The sequence below is a fragment of the Malania oleifera genome, chromosome 9, assembly GCF_029873635.1.
Source record: "Malania oleifera isolate guangnan ecotype guangnan chromosome 9, ASM2987363v1, whole genome shotgun sequence".
NCBI classification, from domain to species: Eukaryota; Viridiplantae; Streptophyta; class Magnoliopsida; order Santalales; family Ximeniaceae; genus Malania; species Malania oleifera.
Genome location: NC_080425.1, coordinates 79718998 through 79741861, shown reverse-complemented (window position 1 = coordinate 79741861; position 22864 = coordinate 79718998). Strand labels below are relative to the sequence as shown.

The 22864-nt window shown below is 36.5% G+C and overlaps 1 protein-coding gene across 1 annotated transcript in view; it reads left to right on the top strand.

Annotated features, from left to right (window-relative positions):
- Positions 1-14863: 14863 nt before the first annotated feature.
- Positions 14864-22864, top strand: part of LOC131164335 (lysM domain receptor-like kinase 3) — a 37214-nt gene continuing 29213 nt past the window's right edge. Inside the window, exons 1-2 of the mRNA XM_058121445.1 lie at positions 14864-15914; positions 19244-19327. Coding sequence (XP_057977428.1) covers positions 15320-15914; positions 19244-19327 — 679 coding nt within the window. The 5' untranslated portion in view covers positions 14864-15319. The remainder of the gene's footprint in view (positions 15915-19243; positions 19328-22864) is intronic.

The following is a 22864-nucleotide window of genomic DNA, read 5'->3' as shown; positions in this document are numbered from 1 at the left end:
CAGTAGAAGGGTTAGGGGTAGACCTAAAATAACTTGGGAGGAGATATTGAGTAAGGATTTAATATCCTTGAATCTATCAAAAGAAATGGTTCATGATAGCATAAATTGGCGGAAAAAGATTCATATAGTCGACCCCACTTAGTGGGACTAAGGCTTGGTTTTATTGTTGTTGTTGTAGTTAGGAATAGTTAATTTTGTACTTGCTTTCTAACTTCGCCAATGTGTATGGTCTACGTGCTTAATCATATCAACCTCTCTTAGATTGAAGTTCTTCATTTTCCCCTTTGTGTATTTGAATAGAATTTGGCCACATATATTTTCTCATAGTTTGGTTGGGGTAAATTAAAGTTTTGGTGCATGCAACAAGCTATAGAATCAATAACACTGAAAATTAATCGATACATATTCATTCACTAATGGAGGATACAAGATCAGTTGATGATTCAAAATGATTCAAAAAAAAAAAACTACTCCAATTGCTACATAAGTTCATTGATTGCGTTGTCTAAAACACCATTATTTACGATGTTTCTTATGCTTTCCTCAAACTCATCTAGGGCTATAAGGAAATGTATTACAATCTTTAGGTTCTTCAAGTCAGCCCACAATTGAATCTTTTACAATCACAAAATCTTGGCCAAGTCATAGTAATAGAAAAGGTTAGCAAGAGTTGTCTCCTTGATATTATGCGATGTGGTTAGCTCAACCTTCAAACTCACAACCTCTATAGAAACTCACTCATGTTAAATCTTCATAGAGGAGTGGCACTTATAATAGGCATAAATATCATTTTGGATTTTAGCATTGGTAGAGATAACAGAATATTTAGAGGTGACCATATCCAAATTGAATGATAGCTAAGGGAGTAAATGACCAAGAACCCCTTGAGCTGCTTCGGCCAAGCTTGAAGAGGTGCAGACGTTGGAGACACATCCAAGCCTTGATTTGTCTTGGATACTAGGTGGGGTCGGCTACATGAACCCTTCTCCACCAATTCACTTGATTCAGAGCATTTTACTCTATTAGATTTAGGCTATTAAATCCTTCCTTATTACTTCCAAGTTATTTTAGGCCTACCACTACCCAATTTTCTTGACAGAAACCATAACTAACTCACTCCTCCTTACAGGTGCTCTACTAGGCTTGCGTTTTAAATGCCTAAACCATATAAGTTGTCTCTCCCTCATCTTGTTTTCAATCGGTGCTACGCCTAAATTATTGCGTATATATGTTCATTTCTTGCTTTATCTTTTATCATTAAACCACTCATCTACCTTAACATATGCATTTCAGTAACTTTCAAATTTTTTTTTTTTGTACATGTTGTTTCTTAGTTGCCTAACATTCTGAACCATAAAGCATAGCTAGCCTTATAGCTGTCTTATAAAACTCTTCTTTTAATTTTAAGGGTATTCTACGATCACACAACACACCTGATGCACTCCTCCATTTTACCTAACCTGTTTTGATTTGTCTTAGATAATAGGAGCTTTATGCCCTAAGTATCAAATAAGATTGACATTGGCCATAATGGACAACTTATCCAATGAGAGAATAAGAACAAGGATATTGATTGGGGCTTTACATAAGCTAAAGTTGGATTTTTTTTTTTTTTTTCATTTTAATCTTTGAAAAGGGAATCAAAGAACAAGTCCATGGAATCCTCGGCCTAGGTAAAGAGGAGAACAATCAATTAAGAAGGATTAATGACTAGTGAAGATAAATATGCCAATTTACTAACCTTTGGATTACTAGCTTGTGGCTTAGGCGCTAGGAAGGGGCAGAGTTAGGGCCTTGCTCAACAAGTGTGGCACCTCTAGGAATCACCAATTGCTCATTCTTAGCCGATGCACCTTGAGAAAATCTTGGAGTAAGTTCAACCTCCTAAGGTAGGCAAGGGTAGTATATGCCTTAGCCTTAATAAGGTTGATGCTTTGTGAGAAACTTGCAATGAGTCATCTAGTTAAGTAATATTTGAAAAGCAAGTCATTGTAAGATGTGACATAAGAGTACCTATAATTGGTTAATAATAGAATCAAGAGGACTAAGGAGGAGCACATATGCAAACTTGGCCTTGGCAAGGCTCAAGACATTATTCTCAAGTAGGAAGTCCTTTAAAGATGTCCTTTATTTATAACAGTTAGTGAACTTCATAAAGTAGAAATAAAACAGAGGCTTTAAGATAAGTAGAAATAAAACAGAATATATGAAATGTAATTTTAGTAATGATAGGAGGAATATTGGAGACAAAGTTAAACTTGATGATGAAGAAATAAATAACACTTGTAGATTTCGATACCTTGGATCTATTATGCAAGCTGAAGGAGAAATTGAAGATGATGTAATGCATAGAGTTAAAGCAGGTTGGGTAAAATGGAGAAGTGCTTCAAGTGTTCTATGTGATCGTAGAATACCCTTAAAATTGAAAGGGAAATTTTATAGAACAACTATAAGACCAGCCATGCTATATGGATCAGAATGTTGGGCGACGAAGAAACATAATATCCAAAAAGTAAAAGTTACCGAGATGAGGATGCTTTGATGGATGAGTGGTATAACATTGAAAGATAAATTAAGGAATGAACATATTCGTGGTAAGTTAGGTGTAGCTTCTATAGAAGATAAGATAAGGGAGGAACGACTCAGATGGTATGGACACTTGCAACGTAGGCCTTATAGTGCACCTGTGAGGAAGAGTGACTTAGTTACTGTGGGGAGCAGTAGAAGGGGTAGGGGTAGACCTAAAATAACTTGGGAGGAGATAGTGAGTAAAGATTTAATATCTTTGAATCTATCAAAAGAAATTGTCCATGATCGCATAAATTGGCGGAAAAGGATTCATATAGCCGACCCCACTTAGTGGGACTAAGGCTTGGTTTTGTTGTTGTTGTAGTGAACTTCACAAAGTTTTGCAAATTGAACTTTGTATATAATTTCAATAGCATCTAACTTGCAACAATTGTCTCTTGTAGTTAACGAAATGCTCTTCTAGCATCCGAATTAGCCATCCAATTATCCTTAGCGGCCATAGAAAGCAAGAAAACTCACTAAAGCATTGTGATCCCTGATTTTACTTAACAAAAGACTAATCTCCAACCATAATACAATTGTAAATGAAGTGGTAAATAGGTGTGTGTGGGACACAAGAACTTAGTGAGACGTCTTATTAAGATGCTAGAATAACATTCCCCATATGATCTTTGCACACTAGATGACATTGAAACAATTTCTAAAATTTACTGTATAATATGTTGCAAATTAAAATTCAATGCCTAGTTTGAAACTACTACCAAAGGTTAATGACGATTCATGAATTTTACCATACTTTATTTAATGCAATTATAATGTAGCTTTCTCTATTTACTAAAAGCAATTAATATTTCTATTTAAAAAAACCAAATATAAAATGAAGCAATTAATTAAATAAGCAAATAATTTAGATCACTACTAATATGGAATAAATGAACGAATAGTGAGACAAATTGTGTTTCGCATTAGAACATGTATTGATATAAGTCCAAGTGAAACCCTTAAAGGTATGTTTAATGGACAAAGTTTGTAACTTTCATATTGGATTTAAATCGTAGAAGGGGGTGGACAGGGAGTAAGTATGAGAGATGGGTTGCCTCTCAACATGTACCAGATGCTAGCATGACCTCCAATGGATTAGGAAGTATCCTCTAACTATAAGGCTTTTAATAGGATGGTCTATCTTGTGTTTCACCTCTATTATGGTCTTTCATTTTGGAAATGTTTGTTTTTATTTGTTATTAAGGCACATTTATTGTTTATTGATAACATTTCTTGAAATAGACATCTAATCAATAAGGTTTGATTTATTTAACCTTATCTAAGTTGTTTGTACCTCGTCATTTAGTACATACGACTTTGGGTTAGACAAAGGGAAAATAGGGAGTGCATATGTTAAGTCCATATGCATGTCTCGTGAGGGAGAAGTGATTTAGTTATTTTGTGGAGCTGCCACATGTTAATGGTTAGGTGAAGCTACTAAGTGTGCCTAGATCGCTGGGGTGAGGTCAACCCTAAATTTTGTAGTAGTAACAATAGTATGGTTACCATAGCTAACATGACCAATAAGGAAAATTAGCATAAGGCATGACCACAATCAGGCACTAACAAGTAATCCAACTATGGTCAAGGGTGGATCCCAAACATCTCATGATAAAAGTTAATAGGCACCCCTATAAGAGTGAAAGAAAGAGAACATGATAGTTAAGTACACTTTGAAGCCCTTATATTATTGCTTTCTTGTATCTTTTTCTTGGTCACCATGCTGACCTAAGCATCAAAACATTTTCTGAGAGCCTGATCAAGGAATAGCCATCACGTAATTAGGAAAGCATAGAGCTTGTATCATTGATTGTTGGTGTATCTTTCCAAATTTTACACCAATAATTTGCACCATCTGCAAGAAGACATAATAAAAGAGCCATGGAACGATCTTGCACCTATCGAGAAAAAAAGAAAAAGAAAAAAAGGAAGTGTTGAAATCCCGAGTATCATTGGGTATATTGAGTAAATTAGGAGAGTAAGTAAATATAGAAGATTGTATATTATTGAGAGTGATTCTGTAGGGAGATTGTTTCCAAATTTAGAACCTTCGATTGTATTATATATTGTAAATTAGGATGTACAAAATATTCAATTCAAGAAATACAAAAATTACATTCCGTTTTCATGGTATCAGAGCTAGTGTTTCTAAACCTTAGTTAGCAATGGCCAACGGAGCCGTCAACAGCAAAGGGTCGAGCTCCTCTGAAACTCTTGAAGACAACTTTGAAGCCACCTCCATAGTGGGTTTCTTAGGATAAGAAGACCCCACCGAACTTCTTGGGCTCTCACTGTCGGGGATCGACAACCTTAGATGCAGCGACGAAGAGGTATTCATGGAGGAGGCCTTATGTTCTCTGTTCCAATCCTGCGAGTACTCAAGTCCTCAAAAAGAGCATCTTCACCGGCTCCCATTCGTTGGAAAATTAGAGGATAATATCATCGTTGATTAGTCGGGCTCTGGCAGGAATTTTGTGAAGTCCACTAGAATCCTGATGGTTTCTGTGCCAGATAGTATGAAGGACGAAGACACAGCTCGTGACGACTTCCATACCCCTCCTAAAGAGTCCCTGGTTCACCTCAGTAGCTTCGATGCGCAAAGACGTGTGGCCGTTGATCATCGCGCCAATAAGGTTATCGACGGTGCTCACGATTGTGATTCTGCAACTACGGGCAGTAATGGGGCAGTTGATTTGGCGAAGGACTCGGATTTTGGGTCCTCAAAAAATTACAATTTTTGAATGGGAGTCTCAGCGAAAAGCTCATCTTTCGAAGGAGCGTCTTTTTTCAAAACCCCAACTTTCTCCCATTTATATTTATTTTCTTTTATTTTCCGGGTTCGACTTCCTACAACTTAGGCCAAATACAACGGGCCGGTCGGCTGAGGCATTCTTGTGCATGTTAAGCCGGTCATGTAGAGACCTAAACTAGTAAAATAAGGAAATTAAATAAGAAAAAAGAAAAAAAAAGGATTTTAGCAGGCTTCGTCGATGAATTCTATGTTCTCGTCAATGAAGACCCTTATGTGGTTCGTCTCTGAAATTCAGAGTATCATCGACGAAGAGATCCAGAACGACTGAAAATATCAGGCTTAGGGTTTGTCGACGAAGCCCTTCTTTCGTCGACGAACGACCTTCTGTAGTTCGTCAACGAAGACACCATTTCATTGACGAAGCTGACTAGGTCAAGGGTCTAGAAATAGATTTTTAATTGCTTCTTCATTAAGTAATGGAAATATATATATATATATATATATATATATCTCTCTCTCTCTCTCTCTCTCACTAACATCCACACTCTTTTTTCGATCTTTTGCCGATCGTTGCCTATTTCGATGATAAGAAGTTACCACAAGGATCAGGGAGTGGATATCTACAAGTCTAGCGGAGTGGATTCATGATCTCGAGAAAAAGCTAGGGTTCAGTTTTTGAGCGTCTCGGGTCATTTTTCAGGAAATATGTAAGTGGATTATATTATGTCAGCTACGTTTATGAGTTCTAACGGAATGAAATGTTAAAATAGTTTTTAGATAAATAGTTATAGACCCGATTCGAGCAGAGAATTGGATTCAGGAGATCGAGAAGATCTTGGCTATTTTACGTTGCATGGATGAGCAAAAGGTGCTCTATGCGACGTTCAAGTTGACTGAAGAAGCCAAGAGATGGTGGGAATCAGTGAGAATGTAGGAGGAGCAGAGGCCAGTACAGGTGGCGATGACATGGGTCTGTTTTAGAGAGGTGTTCTTTGAGCGGTACTTTCCAGGCACAGTCAGGAATGCGAAGATGGAGGAGTTTATGATCCTAACTCAAGGGCAGCTCACGGTGCAGCAATATGCAGCCAAATTCATGGAGTTATCGCACTTTGCTCCATTTATGGCACCAGATAGGCAAACTTGGAAGTTTGAGAGGGGTTTGAAGAAGGAAATCTGGAAGCAGACGACTATACTGCAGATTTAGGATTTTGCAAAACTGGTGGAAAAGGTCACCGTGGCAGAGGAGAGCCTACAGGGGGATTCAGAGGTTTAGATTCTGAAGAAGAGGCAAGCACATTCCAGTTCTTATTCAGGTGTGAGGCAGGGTACTTGAAAGAAATATGGTGGTGGTAGAGACCAACGGCGAGAGATTGGTGGTGGTACATCTCAGGGTACCTCGTCTTCCTCTGCTTGTCCTACTTGTGACAAGCGGCATGTAGGGAAGTGTATGTGAGGATCAAGTGTTTGCTACCGGTGTGGTAGACCAAGGCATGTGTCGTGTGATTGTGGCACACCGAGGAGCAATGCACCCCCACAACATTTATATCGGGGAGGTGCTCAGGCACCACGTGGCGGATATCAGAGGGGTACAACCCAGGTGAGGGTGTATTCCCTAACTCCTGGCGACGCAGAGAACGCAGGAGATGTGGTGACAGGTAATATTCATATGCTTTCAAATAAAGTTGTGCTACTATTTGATTTAGGAGCGATGCATTCCTTTATTTTTTGAGAATTCGTTAAATTATGTGGGTTAGAGGCACAACTATTAGATGCTGAATTAGTAGTGGCTACACCGTCAGGGTCAGTAGTCATATGTAGTAGGGTGATTCAAAATTTCCCCGTAGAGATTTAAGGGAGAGTCTTACCAGCCAGTTTAATCGTGTTTGATATGCACGGCTTTGATATCATTCTGGGGATGGACTGACAGCAGCCAGTTATGCCAGCATCATTTGCCACAGGAGAGAGGTAGTTTTCAGGCCTATGCATTGAAGATTTGGAGGCACTACCTATATGGTGAAAGGTGCGAGATTTTTACCGATCATAAAAGTCTTAAGTACTTTTTCACCTAGAAGGTTCTGAACATGAGGCATAGTAGATGGTTGGAGCTGATAAAGGACTACAACTGTATCATTAGTTACCATCAGGGAAAAGCTAATGTGGTAGCTAATGCTCTGAGTCGGAAGTCAGTGGATGTGTCAGTCTCAGCATTGAGTGTTCAATATCAGATCAGTATGGACCTGGAAAGGTTAGGCGTAGAGTTAGTGGAAGGAAATCACCAGACATTCATTTCTAGTCTGGTTATGCAACCGACCTTACGGGAAAGGATTAAAACAGTTTGGAAGGAAGACGCAGAGCTGGTAGAGGTTATGGAAGGGGTTCAAGATGGTTTAAAGCTGGATTTCAATATCTCTGATGATGGGGTGTTGAGATTCCATACTAGGATCTGTGTGCCGAATGACGCCGGTATTAAGTAGGTCATCCTAAAGGAGGCCTATCGTTCGCTCTACACAGTACATCTAGGGAGTACGAAGATGTATAGGGATCTGTGGGAATCTTTTTGGTGGTCTAACATGAAAAGAGAGATCGCCCGTTTCATAGAATAGTGTTTGACATGCCAGCACATGAAAGTCGAGCACCAGAGGCTAGTGGGACTGTTGCAACCAATTCTTATTCCTAAGTGGAAGTGGGAGCACATTTCCATGGATTTTTTCACGAGATTGCCATTAGCACTTCACGGACAGAATGCAATTTGGGTTATGGTTGACAAATTAAGGAAGACTGCCCATTTCATCTCGGTTAAAGTCAGTTATTCCATGGATAAGCTGGCAGAGCTTTATGTTCAGGAGATAGTCAGGTTGCATGGGGTGCCAGTGTTGATTGTCTCAGATAGAGATCCAAGAATTACTTCCTAGTTCTGGAAGAGTCTTTAGGAAGCATTGGGATCTCAACTTACGTTCAGTATTGCGTTTCACCCACAAACCCATGGTTAGTTAGAGAGGACCATCTAGATCCTAGAGGATATGCTGAGGGCGTGTGTACTGAATTTTGGGGGCAGTTGGATCAAATATTTACCGTTGGTTGAGTTCGCCTGCAATAATAGTTACCAGACCAGTATCGGGATAGCATCGTATAAGGTACTGTATGGCTGGAGGTGTTGATCTTCGTTATACTGGGATGAGGTTGGCGAGCGACAGTTATTGGGGCCAGAGTTGGTCCAGCAGACCTCGGAGAAGGTCAAGTTCAGGGAACAAATTAAAGTAACTCAGAGTCGACAGAAGAACTATGCAGATACACACCGACGGGAGCTAGAGTTCAAGGTAGGTGATGCTATATTTTTGAGGATTGCTTCGATGAAAGGAGTGATGAGGTTTGGTAGGAAGGGCAAGCTGAGCCCTAGGTACATCAGACTGTTCGAAATTCTGGAGAGAGTTGGTTCGGTGGCGTATAGGATAACATTACCTCCAGTACTGTCTAGGATTCACGACGTGTTCCACGTGTCCATGCTTAGGAGGTATGTTCCAGATCCTTTGTATGTGATCAGTTACGAGTCGTTGGAGCTCGGGGATGCTTTGGCATATGAGGAGATACCAGTTTAGATCCTGGATCATAGAGAGCAAGAGCTACGTATGAAGAGGATTCCACTAGTAAAGGTATTGTGGCGTAATCACGCAATAGAGGAGGCTTTGTGGGAGTTAGAGTCAAAGATACGTCAGAAGTACCCACAGTTATTCTGAGACACTCAGAGCTAGATAGGTAGACCAGAACGGTAAGTAAGTGGTATGTATGTATTATAGTTAGAGTAAGTTTGTTTATGGTTTAGAGTATTTGGTCTTCGGGAAAGTTGTGTTTGGATATTGTAATCTCCCGAGACATTATGTGTAACCATGGTTTTCCTCCACCATAAGTGAGGGCAGATAATAAATTTGGGACGGGGTACTATGTGGGTGGCTGCTAACTCTTCCTAGAGTCAAGGTAGTGATGGTTTAGATGATGTGATAGAAAACAGTTAGCAAATTTTTAGGAAAAAAATTTTATAAGGAGGGGAGATTCTAGAGACCTGAACCAGGAAAATAAGGAAATTAAATAAGAAAAAGGAAAAGGGGGATTTCAGCAGGCTTCGTCAACGAATTCCATATTCTCGTTGACGAAGGTCCTTATGTGGTTCATCGCCTAAATTCAGAACATCGTCGATGAAGAGATCCATAAGGACCGAAAATATCAGGCTTAAGGTTCGTCGATGAAGCCCTTCTTTCGTTAACGAACAACCTTCTGTAGTTCGTCGACGAAGGCGCCATTTCGTTGACGAAGTTGACCGGGTCAAGGGTTTATAAATAGATTTTCAATTGCTTCTTCATTAAAAAAATGGAAATCTCTCTCTCTCTCTCTCTCTCTAACCAGCGCCCACACTATCTCTCCCTTCGATCTTTCGCCAATTGTTGCCCATTTTGACGATCGGAAGTTACCACAAGGATCAGGGAGCGAATATCTACAAGTCTAGCAGAGTGGATTCATGATCTCAGGAAAAAGCTAGGGTTTGGTTTTCGAGCGTCTCGAGTAATTTTTCAGGAAATAGGTAAGGGGATTATATTATGTTAGCTATGCTTATGAGTTCTAACGGAATGAAATGTTAAAACGGTTTTTAGATAAACAGTTATGACTTTTCTAGGGTTTTCAGGCCTAGGGTTCGGTTAACCGACTTTATTTTCGAAACCAACCGTTTAAATTTAAGTATGATATTTTTAAAATATAGTATTGAACTTTATGAACGTTTTCACTGGTTGAAAAGTTGTTATTTCAAACTATAGGCCAGTTTTTAAACCAACCAAAGACAGTAGGGTTGATTGTCTCCATTTTTTTCGTAATTAGTTACATATCTATATTTAGTAAAATAACAACCTAGAGATATTTATACCCCAATTTTAGCAGCAGTATTTACTTTCTCAAGAAGATGATTTATTTACGAATTACTAGATGAAAATTGTGTGGCATGAGTATAGTTTTTAATTAGCATTAAATGAACATGTTTTGTGTAATACTAAAATGTAACGGCTAAATGCCGAGATATGAGACATGATGGCTATATGTCGAGAGATGAGATATGACGGTTACATGTCGAGTTTATGAAATGCCGATTTTTACCGAGCTAGTTTATAACAGATATGATACGCCTATTTTTACCGAGTTAGTATCTAATAGATATTTTACAGAGATGCGAACAGATTATGTTGTATACAGTTTTATGAAATGAATTATGTTTTAGTTTTATTATGATGTAAATTGTCATCTATGCTTTTAGAGCCCTGTATATATTAGAGAGATGTTATGAACACAGTACCAGGGCCATAATGTGGAGAGAGGTGCAACCACACGTCTTAGTTAGAGTGTGGATATGGAAAGGTGATTGGTAACTTGGGTAAAGTACTCCCCGATGTAGTAATTCCGGGGCTCCATCTGATGTAGTAATTCCAGGTGACTCTATTTAAGTAGCATCTCCGGGTAGGGCAGGCGCCATCGTACTACTATAAAGATTGACTTAGTTATAGTTGACCAGCTATATGCTAGGTCCCGCCTTCCAGCCGCACAACCCATCATGGGGGGAAGCATGTTAGAGCAGAGCATGTGAACGCGCCTGACGACACTAGTTTTTTAAACCAGGTTGTATCTTCTAGGCATATATGGACACATTTATTATAGAGAGGGCTATATTGAGCTAGCAGTATGTTAGTATGAAAATATGTATTTTTAGATTTACAGAGCAATACAAATTTTAAAATGCCAATTAAATGTATTTAAATGTTAGCAGTATATGTACACACAAAATCTCATGCTAGCCACACAATGATGATAATATAATCCGTCTTACTGAGAGGTGTCTCACCCTAACTCACAAATGTTGTTTCAAGTCCTCCGAGGGATCGAGCCTAGCATCCTGTTGGGCTGAGTTTAGATAGTAGACAGTCCTTTCCAAAACTGGTGAGATGTTAGATAATGTCTATTTTTTTTTTTTTGGGATTGTAATATATAGCAAATTATGTTTTCAGTTATGTATGTATGTAGAGAAACATTTAGAAACTTTGGTAAGTATTAGATGATGTATGTATTTTTCGCTGTGTATGTTTATGCAGATCAGTATGGAACACCCATTTTGCCTTATTTAGGCGGGTTGTATATGTATGACATTAGAGAAATGTATGTTATGTATGTTTAGTGACACTCTAAGACCACCTAGAGCACTAGGGCGCTACAGGTCGGCCGGGGCAACTCAAAACAGGCTAAAATGCATGGCCGGTCAGTTGGGTTTAGCAGTTATAAAAGTGGTTGGTTGGCCGGGCTTGGACAGAATTACAATTTTGCCCTTATGGCATGGTCGGTCGGCTGAGGTATTTTAAACGTGAGATGGCCAGTCAACTGAGGTCAGTTAAAAACCAAATTTTTGTCCAATTTTGACCCAAAATGTTTTAAATCCTTTTTGTATGATTTCAGTTATTATGAAAAGTATTTTTAATGAAAGTGTTAGGTGTCCTAAAGTCTGTTTATGGTCATTCTGAGCCTATCATCATATCATGCAAGACTTGCACTATTATAGACCAAATATAAAAACTAAATGCAATTACAAAATAAATAACATGTCTTATTTCTTCTTTACTTTTCTGTCCTCATGAAATATGCCAAACGATATGTTCTTTATGTCTTTCGGGGTTGCATTTTTCCTTTTCCTTATGTGTGATCTAAATTATTTACCTATTCACAAGTTAAGTACACACATAAGATACTTGTGGTTTGTCAGCATTAAAATAGGGATCAGAGTCAAAAAGTCAACAAACTCATAAAAGAATGTATGATGTTCGTATTTTTATACTTTTTGTTGAAAATAGTGTTAATCATTAGGTTGTGTTTGGGATCTTCAGAGAATTAATATCAAGTTTTATATTTATATTTGTATAAACTTAGATAAAATTAAATATAATTTTTATATTATATATTATCAAAATCTACACATATTAAAATTTAAGGCCCGAACTTCCAAACAGGGACGATATTAATGGACTCCTTTTCATCCTTTCTAGAATTTGAATGTTAGATGCATATGAAAGTTTTAAGTTTAATAACTTAGTGCTGCTTAGGCTATTGAAATCAATATAATGTAGGGTTGCCAACCATAATTTTGATAGTTCAATTATTTATTTTTAAATATTTTGTGATTTTATTTATTTATTTTAAATTTTTTTATTAATTTTTTTAATTATGACAGTGCAAATACTCAAGTCTAGGTAGGAGTAGGAAGAAAATTATTGCTTTACTTCAAATTGTAGAGTGTAAAGCACTAAAAAAGTTGGGCTTATTGAAGGGGGAATATATTTTTCGAAGAAAGAAATATTTTAATTGTATTTTTTATTAGACATAAAAATAATTACTTAACAACTTGTACAACAAAACTATTCTAACTTTTCACTTGCTCATAATTTTATTTTATTGGTAATAAGAGGATAGGGTGCAATAGTGTCATATCAAAATCTCCCCTACTATCCTACCATTATAATTTATGCTACCCTCCTATATTTAAAATATTTAATTAATTAAGTATTACTTTAGAAAAAAAATTGCTTTCTAATCTTCTCTATAAAACTAAAATTTACATGTGTTATGATATACAAGGTGATTGAGCTATAGTTTTAAAAAATCTTAAATAACATTAGCAAATATTTTAAATAGCAGTGCAAAATAATTTAAAAATAATATTAAAAATATAAGAGTAAGGTAAAATGCAGTCAAATTACATTAGAGAGAGAGTATTAAAAAACATTTAATTCCTTATTAATTATGTTTCATTAATTGTATTAATATTTCTAATGAATCTTTGTATTGCATCCATATTAACAAATCTTAATCAATATATATATATATATATAAAGTTAACTTTTGAATTTTGTTCCCAAAGAGAAATTCATTTAATTTAGATAGAATGGCAAATCATTTAAGACAGTCACCTTTAAAAAAATTAAAATTAACTGATTCTAATAATTTCTCTTTACTTAAACCAACCTCCCGAAATATACCAACTTAATATTTTTAGGTTACCTTTGAAGATTTCTCTCGCCTCATCCTTTTAACTCTTCCTAGCTCGCGCTCTTGTGTTTCTCTTCTTATAATATCTTATGCAATTTATTATTATTATTATTATTATTATTATTATTATTATTATTATTATTCTCCTTCTTAAGCCATACTTTACACAGTTTTTTTACATAAAAAACTTTCAAGGACCTCTAAAACATAATTTTGATTTTTTATTTTTATATCAAAATTTAAAAAATTGCATAAATGACACCTCCTTTTCTATTTTTGTAACATTTACACAGTAAATTAAAAAAAAAAAAAATACAAAAGAAGCCTTAATGTTTTTAAAAATAAGATAATAAAAATAATTTTCATAATTAAGTGAGTTGGCCTTATGACAATGGTCATAGATGGCAGTGTCTCCTACTATCCTATTATAGTAGCTTATTCTACGCTCATATTTTTAAAATAGCTAATAAGTGAATAAGTGATTGTCGTAGGATTGTTTTTTTAATTCACAAAAGTAATTAATTATCACTTTTAAAAATATTTGCTTTCTAATTTTTTCTAAGAAACTAAAATTTACGTATGGTATAAAAGTTGATTGAGCTATACTTTTAAAAAAATCTTAAATAATACTTGTAGAGCATTTTAAATAACAATGATTTTTTTAAAAAAATTACATTAGAAATAAATGAGAATAAAAGGAAAATAAACAAAAAGAATTGAAAAAATATTTAATTCATCATTAGTTACGTCTCATTAATGATATTAATATTTCTAACTAGTCTTTTTATCTTTACCTACCTTGACAAACTTAACTAAGAAAAATGGTCAAGTTAATTTTTGAATCTACTTTTCCACCTGAAGATAAAAGGGAAATTCATTTAATTATGATAAAATGACAAATCATTTAAAATAGTCACCTTTGAAAAAAAAAGTAAAACAAACTAATGAAAGTTTAAAATTTTTTTTTTTACTTAAATCAACCTCATAAAAATATACTAACTTAATACTTACATTTTTGTAAAATTTTTTCATATCATTTTTCATAATTTTCTCGTTCTTCTTCTCTCATTTGTTTTTATCTCTTCCTTTTTTCGTATTATTATTTTTTTGTTTCTCTTCTTACGATATCTTATACAAATCTTTTTTTGTCTGTTTTTATTCTTAAATCTTAAGAACCTTCGGAACATAATTCTAATTTTTGATTTAATATCAACTTTCCAAAAAATTACATAAATAACACCTCATTCTTTATTTTTTTGTGACATTCATACAATAAATTTTAAAAATACTAAAAAAATTGTTTCCCAAATTTCCTAACAAACCCTAATTTTTTTTAAAAATAAGATATTAAAAAAATAAATTTCACAGCTAAATGAATTGGGCTTTAGGACAACTGGAGAAGGGTAGTACAGTCAACTCCAATTCTCCTGTACTAAAATCCTAGAAAGTCCCCACAGTTGGGTGTCTCTGGGTGGCTCTGTCGTGTGCCGTCTGCTTGGTGCAAGCCAGTCGCTTTCTCTTTTTACTGTGTTACCTGTCCATGTCCATTGGTCTCTCTCTCTCTCTCTCTCTCATCGCCACCCAAAACAAAACAAGACTAGATATGCTCAGTTCTCAGCCTCCGCACTCCATTCTTCTCTTCGTCCAGCTTCATCAATCCCTCTGTTCACTGTCACTTCCTTCTCCTCCCCCCTCACTTCTCCTTCAACAGTTCAACGTCAAAATCCTCTCTCTGCAGCTAAATTTAGCAAACTCTTCTCTCCATTTCCTCTCTGTTTTGATTTCTCCGTCGTAATTCGCCGCCTAGCTGGTACAAGTTTGCTGTTTCACACATGCCCAGTTCCTAAATTTTCAACTTTCGTGACCAACTTCATGTCTTCACGCGTCCCCTGTTAAATTCGGCTGAAATCTGAGCTTACCCCTGCAAAAATGGATTCCGCACGGACGACCCTCTTGATCCTTCTTCTCTTCCTTCGCCTACGGAGTCTCTGTTCTCTCACGACGCCCTTAAACTGCACGGACACGACTCGCATATGCACCTCTTTCCTCGCCTTCAAGCCGGAGCCGAACCAGACCCTCCCCATCCTACAGAGCATGTTCGACGTTTTGCCTCAGGACGTTACCGTCGAAGGGAACGGCCGCGATTACGTTTTCGTCAGGAAGAAGTGCTCCTGCTTGTTCTCCACCCACGAGTACTTGACCAACACCACCTTCACGGTGCGGGAGAGCGGCGGATCGGTGCGCGACGCCGTGGCGGAGGCCTACAATGGGCTCGCGCTCGTCCCAAACGCGACGGCTGCGCGGGCCGCACGGGTCGGCGCTGTGGTGTCGCTGCGGCTGTTCTGCGGGTGCTCTAGCGGGTTGTGGAACTACTTGATGAGTTATGTGATGAGGGAGAAGGATAGCGTCCAGTCTTTGGCGAGTAGGTTTGGGGTGAGCATGGATAGTATTGAGGCTATAAATGGGATTGGCAATCCTGATAATGTCACAGTGGGTGCTCTCTACTATGTACCATTGAATTCAGGTTAGTTTTGCTCTTAATTGTTCTTATTTCTCTGTATTTGGATTCAGTGATTCTTGTTTCTATAGGTTTCGACTTTTCAGTTCAGCTATTTGAATTTTTACTTACCATTGAATCATGAGATTGTTGATAAATACTTATGCTAGATGACAATGGCCTTTTTTCTTCAGAATTTATTTGTTTGGAGTAAATTTGGTTAACTAAGCAGTGCAATTGGGCTGTAGTTGCATAATAATGTAGCGGATAGCTAAACAAATGATTAAAGGTGTCAAGTTGACATATTTTTGTGCTCCTGACTGTGTAGATTGGTCATTTTTCTAAATTTTGATTTCGAGGCGTGCTTTGGTTGGACAGATGTTGGAACTTTGAAGAAACAAAATGAAAGTGGAGTGGCATTCGGGAAAGCTTGAAAATGTAATTCTATCTGTAAGATTGTCGACATGTCATTTAAGAATTGGTTTTGATGGCCATTCCACTAAGAACGCTGTAATTCTTCCAGTTGACGCTGGAAACTGGAATTGAATGGAGGCCTGTGGCACACCAAAGCTCGAAGAAACATTTATTAGTCTTTTTTCCCCAAAATATCAAATAAAGATGACGAATCAAAGAATGGAATGTCAGCTCAAATTTTATTCATAATATTACTAGTGAAAAATCAGCCTTCTTCCAAGTACAATAAATATAATATAAAGATTCTTTAAAATTTTATTAGGTACCCAAATTCTTTTCCAAGTACACACATGCTCATGCATGTGCAGATAAACTTGGCCCATCGGCTTTGATAAATTCAAACTATATAAGCAATAATTATATTAATTTTAGTCCATATTAGAAGAACTTAAAAATCACTCGTATCCATGAGATCAAAGTAGCAAGATGGGGACATTTAGAAGGATGTCTACTGCAATGCATTGGAAAGTCAAATATGAGTAAGTGCACCAGCAAAAAGCAGGAGAAGCAGGTAGATGCAGTAGGTGAAATTGACAGAGTGTGTTTTCCATAAACTGCATTTTATGAGTGACAGCTGAACCTTTGAGCCTATTAAATACCAACAAATCACCTTAGGTGGAGTGTGAGGGTGCCCAACATGATTTGGGCATGGACACGACTTCAAAACACATCTGAATGAAAATCAAAAATTGAAATTTGAACTAGGGTATTGGACACAGCTCAAATGTAGTAGGTGAAAATTACCCAGCGTCTCGTGATAAAAGTAAATAAATGTAACTTGAATAAAGAAAGAATGAAAATTTTCTTCGCAAGCTTTTTAATGAAGCTTGTCACGGAAGATGAATCTTGTCCTTGAAGCACAAGAAGAATTTGGAACTTAGCTGCAATGAAACTTGATTGATATTTATCAATTACCAATTAGGTGAATGTAATTTTAAGCTTTGATGGTTGATTTTGTTGTTATTAGTGACTTATTTTCACATTTGGTTGATATTTACACTAGTTGATCGCTATATGTGTGTAGTGATATATTCTCTTTGTGTCATATTGTGCAGTGTCCCATGCCTTGTCCCATGCTTTTGCTTCACAGGTGTGAGCAAAGATGCAGAGGGAATTGAATGAGTCTTGAGGAAAGGGTGAGGGTGATGATGACCTAGAGAGCTAAGTGCAAAGATATTTAAAGTTTGATAATTCAACTAAAGACATGATTCATGCCCTTTGCATGCTTGTGCAAGATTCATTTTCTGCTAGTAGTGGGGATAGGTGACTGTAGAAGAATATCAAACATATGCTGAGATTTTTAGAATCCACCTAGAACAACTTCATTGATTAATTTTGTCATCATTGTCATGATGCTTGATGTCTGTTGGAAATAATATGCATGACTAGGGGAGTATTAGTATCATTGATGATTGTTCTTCTTAGTTGTTATTGTTATTGTCATTGTTGATGTCAGGGATTTCTTTGTGGGACAGCATAAATCAACTCAATGAGGGAGAGTTGATTTTCTATGAGAAAGATGATTTTTATTGATTGATGCACCATGTGATCTAGCTTGAAATAGTGGACTGTTTCTTATTCATGGTAACTTCATGCTTCTGTCATTGTCTTTTGTTTTCTTGTGGTTTGTCGTCTCCTGGGTCTTGATGCACTGAAGAAGGTTGAATAAGGAAGATTGAGATTGTAAACACTTTTTCATCAAGATTGTGGGAGACTTACAGAATTTGGCACCGCCCCTTTCATTTCTCTCTAGAAAAAATAAAAAAGATGGCTATGTTCCAGAATGTACACTCCTAAAACAAGACAAATGCTTTCATGACTCGATTAGTGTTGGATAATAAAACATATATGTTCTGGGATGGACACTTCTGAAACAAGAAAAATGCTTTCATCACTTGAGTAGTGTTGGATAATGAAACATACTCTTGGGCCCTCATTTAATGGCTTAAGCTTTTATTTTAAGTTGAGTGCTTCCTCAATAATTAGGTCACACAATGAAAACTCAATAGAAAATTTTATCGACTGAGTTTGCTTTCAGTAGACCTCTGAAGTCTGAATGTACTTTTTATATTTAGTTTTGTTTACTTGATTTTCAAAAATTTTAGTTGAGGTAAATTACCAAAATGAGCTGCCGCCTTTATCCAAGGATTGCATTCTCTTGGTTAATGGGTATATATTTCTTTGGCACTGCTAGCGAGTTGGTGCCATATTGATTAAAATGATATCAATAATTCACCGACCACGTATCAGCTGGAGTCCATGTACTAAACTTATTTTTGGGTATATACATTGTAGATTTTAAAATATAAACTTTGAGTGCATTCTTATGTGGCTTATGGATGATAAAGATTCCATGTTGTGTGAATGAGAGGATGCAAAATTATCTTCATCGGTAAAATCATTGCAACAATGTCAATAGTTAAAGGTGGAAAAGGATTCATATAGCTGACCCCATCTAGTGGGGACTTAAGGCTTGGTTTTGTTGTTGTTGTTGTCGGTAAAGTCACCTCAACAATGTCAATAGTTAGAAGATAACATAGGACTAAATCTTGGCTTTTTTTTTTTTTTTTTTCAGTTTAGGACTTATAATAGCTATTATGATGACTAAAATTTGTATGAAGTCTTAGCATGAAGCTGGTTCATTTGATTGGTTGAGTGAAAAAAATGTAGATGTGCAATTGTCTGAATACAAATTGAATTTAACTTTGTTTGTTTTAGATGCATCACCTTTTTTTATCTCCTTCTCACCTTGTAATTTTTTGGTTATTAAATGTGCATATGGGACTCAGTATTCCAGGCAACTTTCATCAGAATATATTCATTGTAAGATGGTCCTTGATTTAGTATGTTATGTTGATGGTTATTAAACTCTTGTACTGCAGTTCCTGGTGAGTCTTATCCATTAAAGAATGACACCACTCCTGCTCCTGTTCCTGTTCCTGCACCATCAGTCAGCAATTTCTCAGGTATGAATGGTATATGTCTTGACTGAAGGGTTCATTTAGCTACTGCATTTGAAATTATGAACTGTTGCTGCTTCCACTTATTAACAGTTTCTTCGACATGAATGATATTTAGCTCTGATGTGAATGAAAAACATCTTAACTGAAGGGTATGTTTAACTATTGCAGTTGAAATTATGAACAGATGCTGCTTCCACTCATTAACAGTTTCTTGTGCATGAAAGTATTTGTCTTGAGGACAAGGGATGGCCCATTGGTGAGGACTCATCCCACATGCATTCGAACAGTGCTCAAACTTCACTATCTCCCCACCATCCCCCAACACAAATTTCCAGTAAAAAATGAATGATATTGGTCATAATTTATGAGTGTTTAGCTATAAGTTTTGAACATATGAACAGTTTTATTACATTGAGATAGTTTATTTTGAAAAATAGTGAAAAATAAACACAAGAGGCCTGCCCTTTATAAAAAAGAAAACAACTACAAGATCTCAGAAAAACAAAGACAAGACAACTCAATGAAGCATATCTTACCAATCTTGCAGCAAGTCTTCCAAAGAAACTTGATGAAACAAACCATTTGCCGACGCCTGCCGCCATGCAAAGTAAACCACGCTACTCCAAAGCAAGTTATTAGGAGCATCCACACGTTTGAAATTTCTAGCATTCCTCTCCCACCAAACACACCACAAAATATTTTTATATCGGTGCATCCCCTCAAAGCTTTCCTATCCTTTCCCTTACCAAACCCCCTGAACAAAATAGTATAGAAAGCCTTCTACGTGAAGGGGGCGGGCACACCCAGTTTTCACCCAAAATACCAAATAAGTTACACTAAACATCCAAAGTGAAGGGAAGAAACAAATGTGAGCAAGCCACCCACTCCTCTAACAAAGGACACTAAGTTAAGGTGATAGGGCCTTAGTAGTATTCTCGTCTGAAGCAACCCATTGGTATTGATTTTTTTTTTTTAATCAGCAAATAAAATCTTATTAAAAAAGCATCAAGGGGATACCAATCGAGTACCCAAAAAAAAAATTGATCACCCACAATGTGGGCTGTCACAAGAATCATGAATTACAAGAGGATCATTCAAAAACAGCCCATTGTGCCATCTCGTAACAGTAGCAATCCACTGGTTTTTACTAGTTTGTAGGGGTGTAGCCAATCCTTTGAAGGCTCTCCTATTTCTTTTCTCCAACACCAAAATATGGCGAGAGGGATGAGGGTCAAAGCTTTCCTCTTCTCATTAGTGTCCAAGTTCTGTTCTAAGCCCATAACTCCTCTCCCAAAGAGCTGGCAGTGGCCCTCTGCTGCCTGGTCTAAGAGAAGGCCATGTTCCAAAGGTTCCTGATCTAGGGAAAGTGCAGGAGGATGTGGTTACAAATTCAGCATTCACCATACATAAAAAAAATATCTATTGACCGAGTAGCACCCATGCAGCAATAAGACTACACCAAGTCCTGTCCAGCTGAACTCATCCTCATCCATACAAGTAACCATTTGCAGGTCTTGTCAACATGTGTGGACTAGGGATCCCACGTATTCATGGGAATGGCGACCCTAACATGATTATTGTGGGGGTTTAGTTGTGTTTGGGGATCTATGGAGTCGCCACAAGCCTTTTATTTACTTAGGTGTGGTTTAGTTCACCTAGTTACTACCGATTGTTTGGTCTCTAAGCTAACCTAGGTCCAAGGAACCGATAGTCGTGGTATGCATAATTAGAGTTAGGTTCGGGAGTACTTACTATTCATGGGAAAGGTACTAGCGGCCCCCTACACTCCCATCATATGAATGGTGCCTGCTAAGCCAAGTATACTCACCAAATCGTATTAATTGTCCTTTAATTGACTTTTATTTACCTTGCATTTCTCATGGTACTCCGATATGGGACGTAAGGCTTCCCTCACATCAAGAAAACCAATAAAGAGTGCTAGTGCGTCCATCTACAACATCCATCTTCAAGGTTGATTAAATTAGGTTTCTTTGAATTCAATTAAATACAACCATGAAAGAATAATAAGGGAAATAAGTTGTACAAAGCAAGTAAAATATCTACGATAAATAAATTATAATCACTTATATTAAATCATTCAAAAGAAATATCACAAAGACAATCATAGCAAAAATGGTAAGTCAAATATTTCTAAAAATTAAAAGAGACAAGTCACATATTACTATAAATTAAAAGAGTCTATTTAAGAAAATCAAAATATTTTAGCTTTCTACTAAAAGAAACAAGATCCAAATCCCATTCAAAGCTTTATGTACAAGGAAACCTCTTTTGATTTTTACCTTTTTTCATTTTTTTGGTTATTTTCATCAAAATAGAAAACCCCAATCTCCACCAAAGAAAGCCTTAGAAGTCTTAAAAACCCTAAAAAATGCTCTAGAAATTTAAACAAGTTTCCAACAATTTTATGAATTTTTTTATTTTAAAATTATTAAAAAGAAATTAAAATAAAAAAATAATTATTTTTATGATTATAATAATAATGACAAATATAATGACAACCAAAGTCCAATGAAAAATATTGAAGAAACCAATCATTTTTTTTTTTTGAATTTTTAAAGTAATAATAATAGTGATAATAATACAATTAAAAATATAAAAGACCGCCCAAAATGAACAAAATAGAAAATTATATATATATTTTCTGATTTTTCTGTTATTTTTATTTATTTATTTTGTTAAAACAAATGAAATAAATAAAAAAGACAAAAATAAAAAAGGGGGGCTGGTTGACTGATCTAAGTGAACCAGTTTGTTGGTTCAGAGTTGCATCTTCCTTATGAAACCCTTAGGGTTTTAGCAACTTGATTATGCTGCAGTGACCATGAATGCTGCCAAATGCTAGCCACAATCAGCCTTCTGGGTTGGTGCCCATGCACCGTGTAACAGCTGCCTTCCGCCGGCAGTTCAGATTGTCGGAGACACCAAAGCAGAACTAGTATCCCCCTCTGCTGCTGCTATTTGACCAGCCGACTAGCTGCTGTCTATATTGGCTCGCCGTACTTGCAGAGAAGACTCTCTCTCTCTCTCTCTTTCACACACACACACACACACAATCTCTGCTTTATCTCATTTTTCTAAGCATTCCAGAACACAGATTTGAAGAAGAAGAAGAAGAAGAAGAAGAAGAAGAAGAAAAAGAAGAAGAAAGCTAACCAATATACAAAAGATGATGATACTTGTTAGCAAGAGACAGATGTGTACATACCATGTATGAATTAACCATGTGACCCATATGCGTGTAAACACAACTATGCGTACATACCTTGTATGAATTAGCCCATGTGACACACGTGTGTAAAACCTACTTTGTATGAATTAGCCCATGTGATACATGTGTAAAACCTACCCTATATGAATTAACCCATGTGATCCATATGTGATCCAACTTGTATAAATAGAGCCCTTTGAGGCCCAGGGAAGACAAATCAATTATTCATTCATTCATCTTTTTTAAGTTGTGTTAATGTAACATGGTATCAGAGCCAAGCATAACAAAATCCTAGCTGCCACCATTGTGCT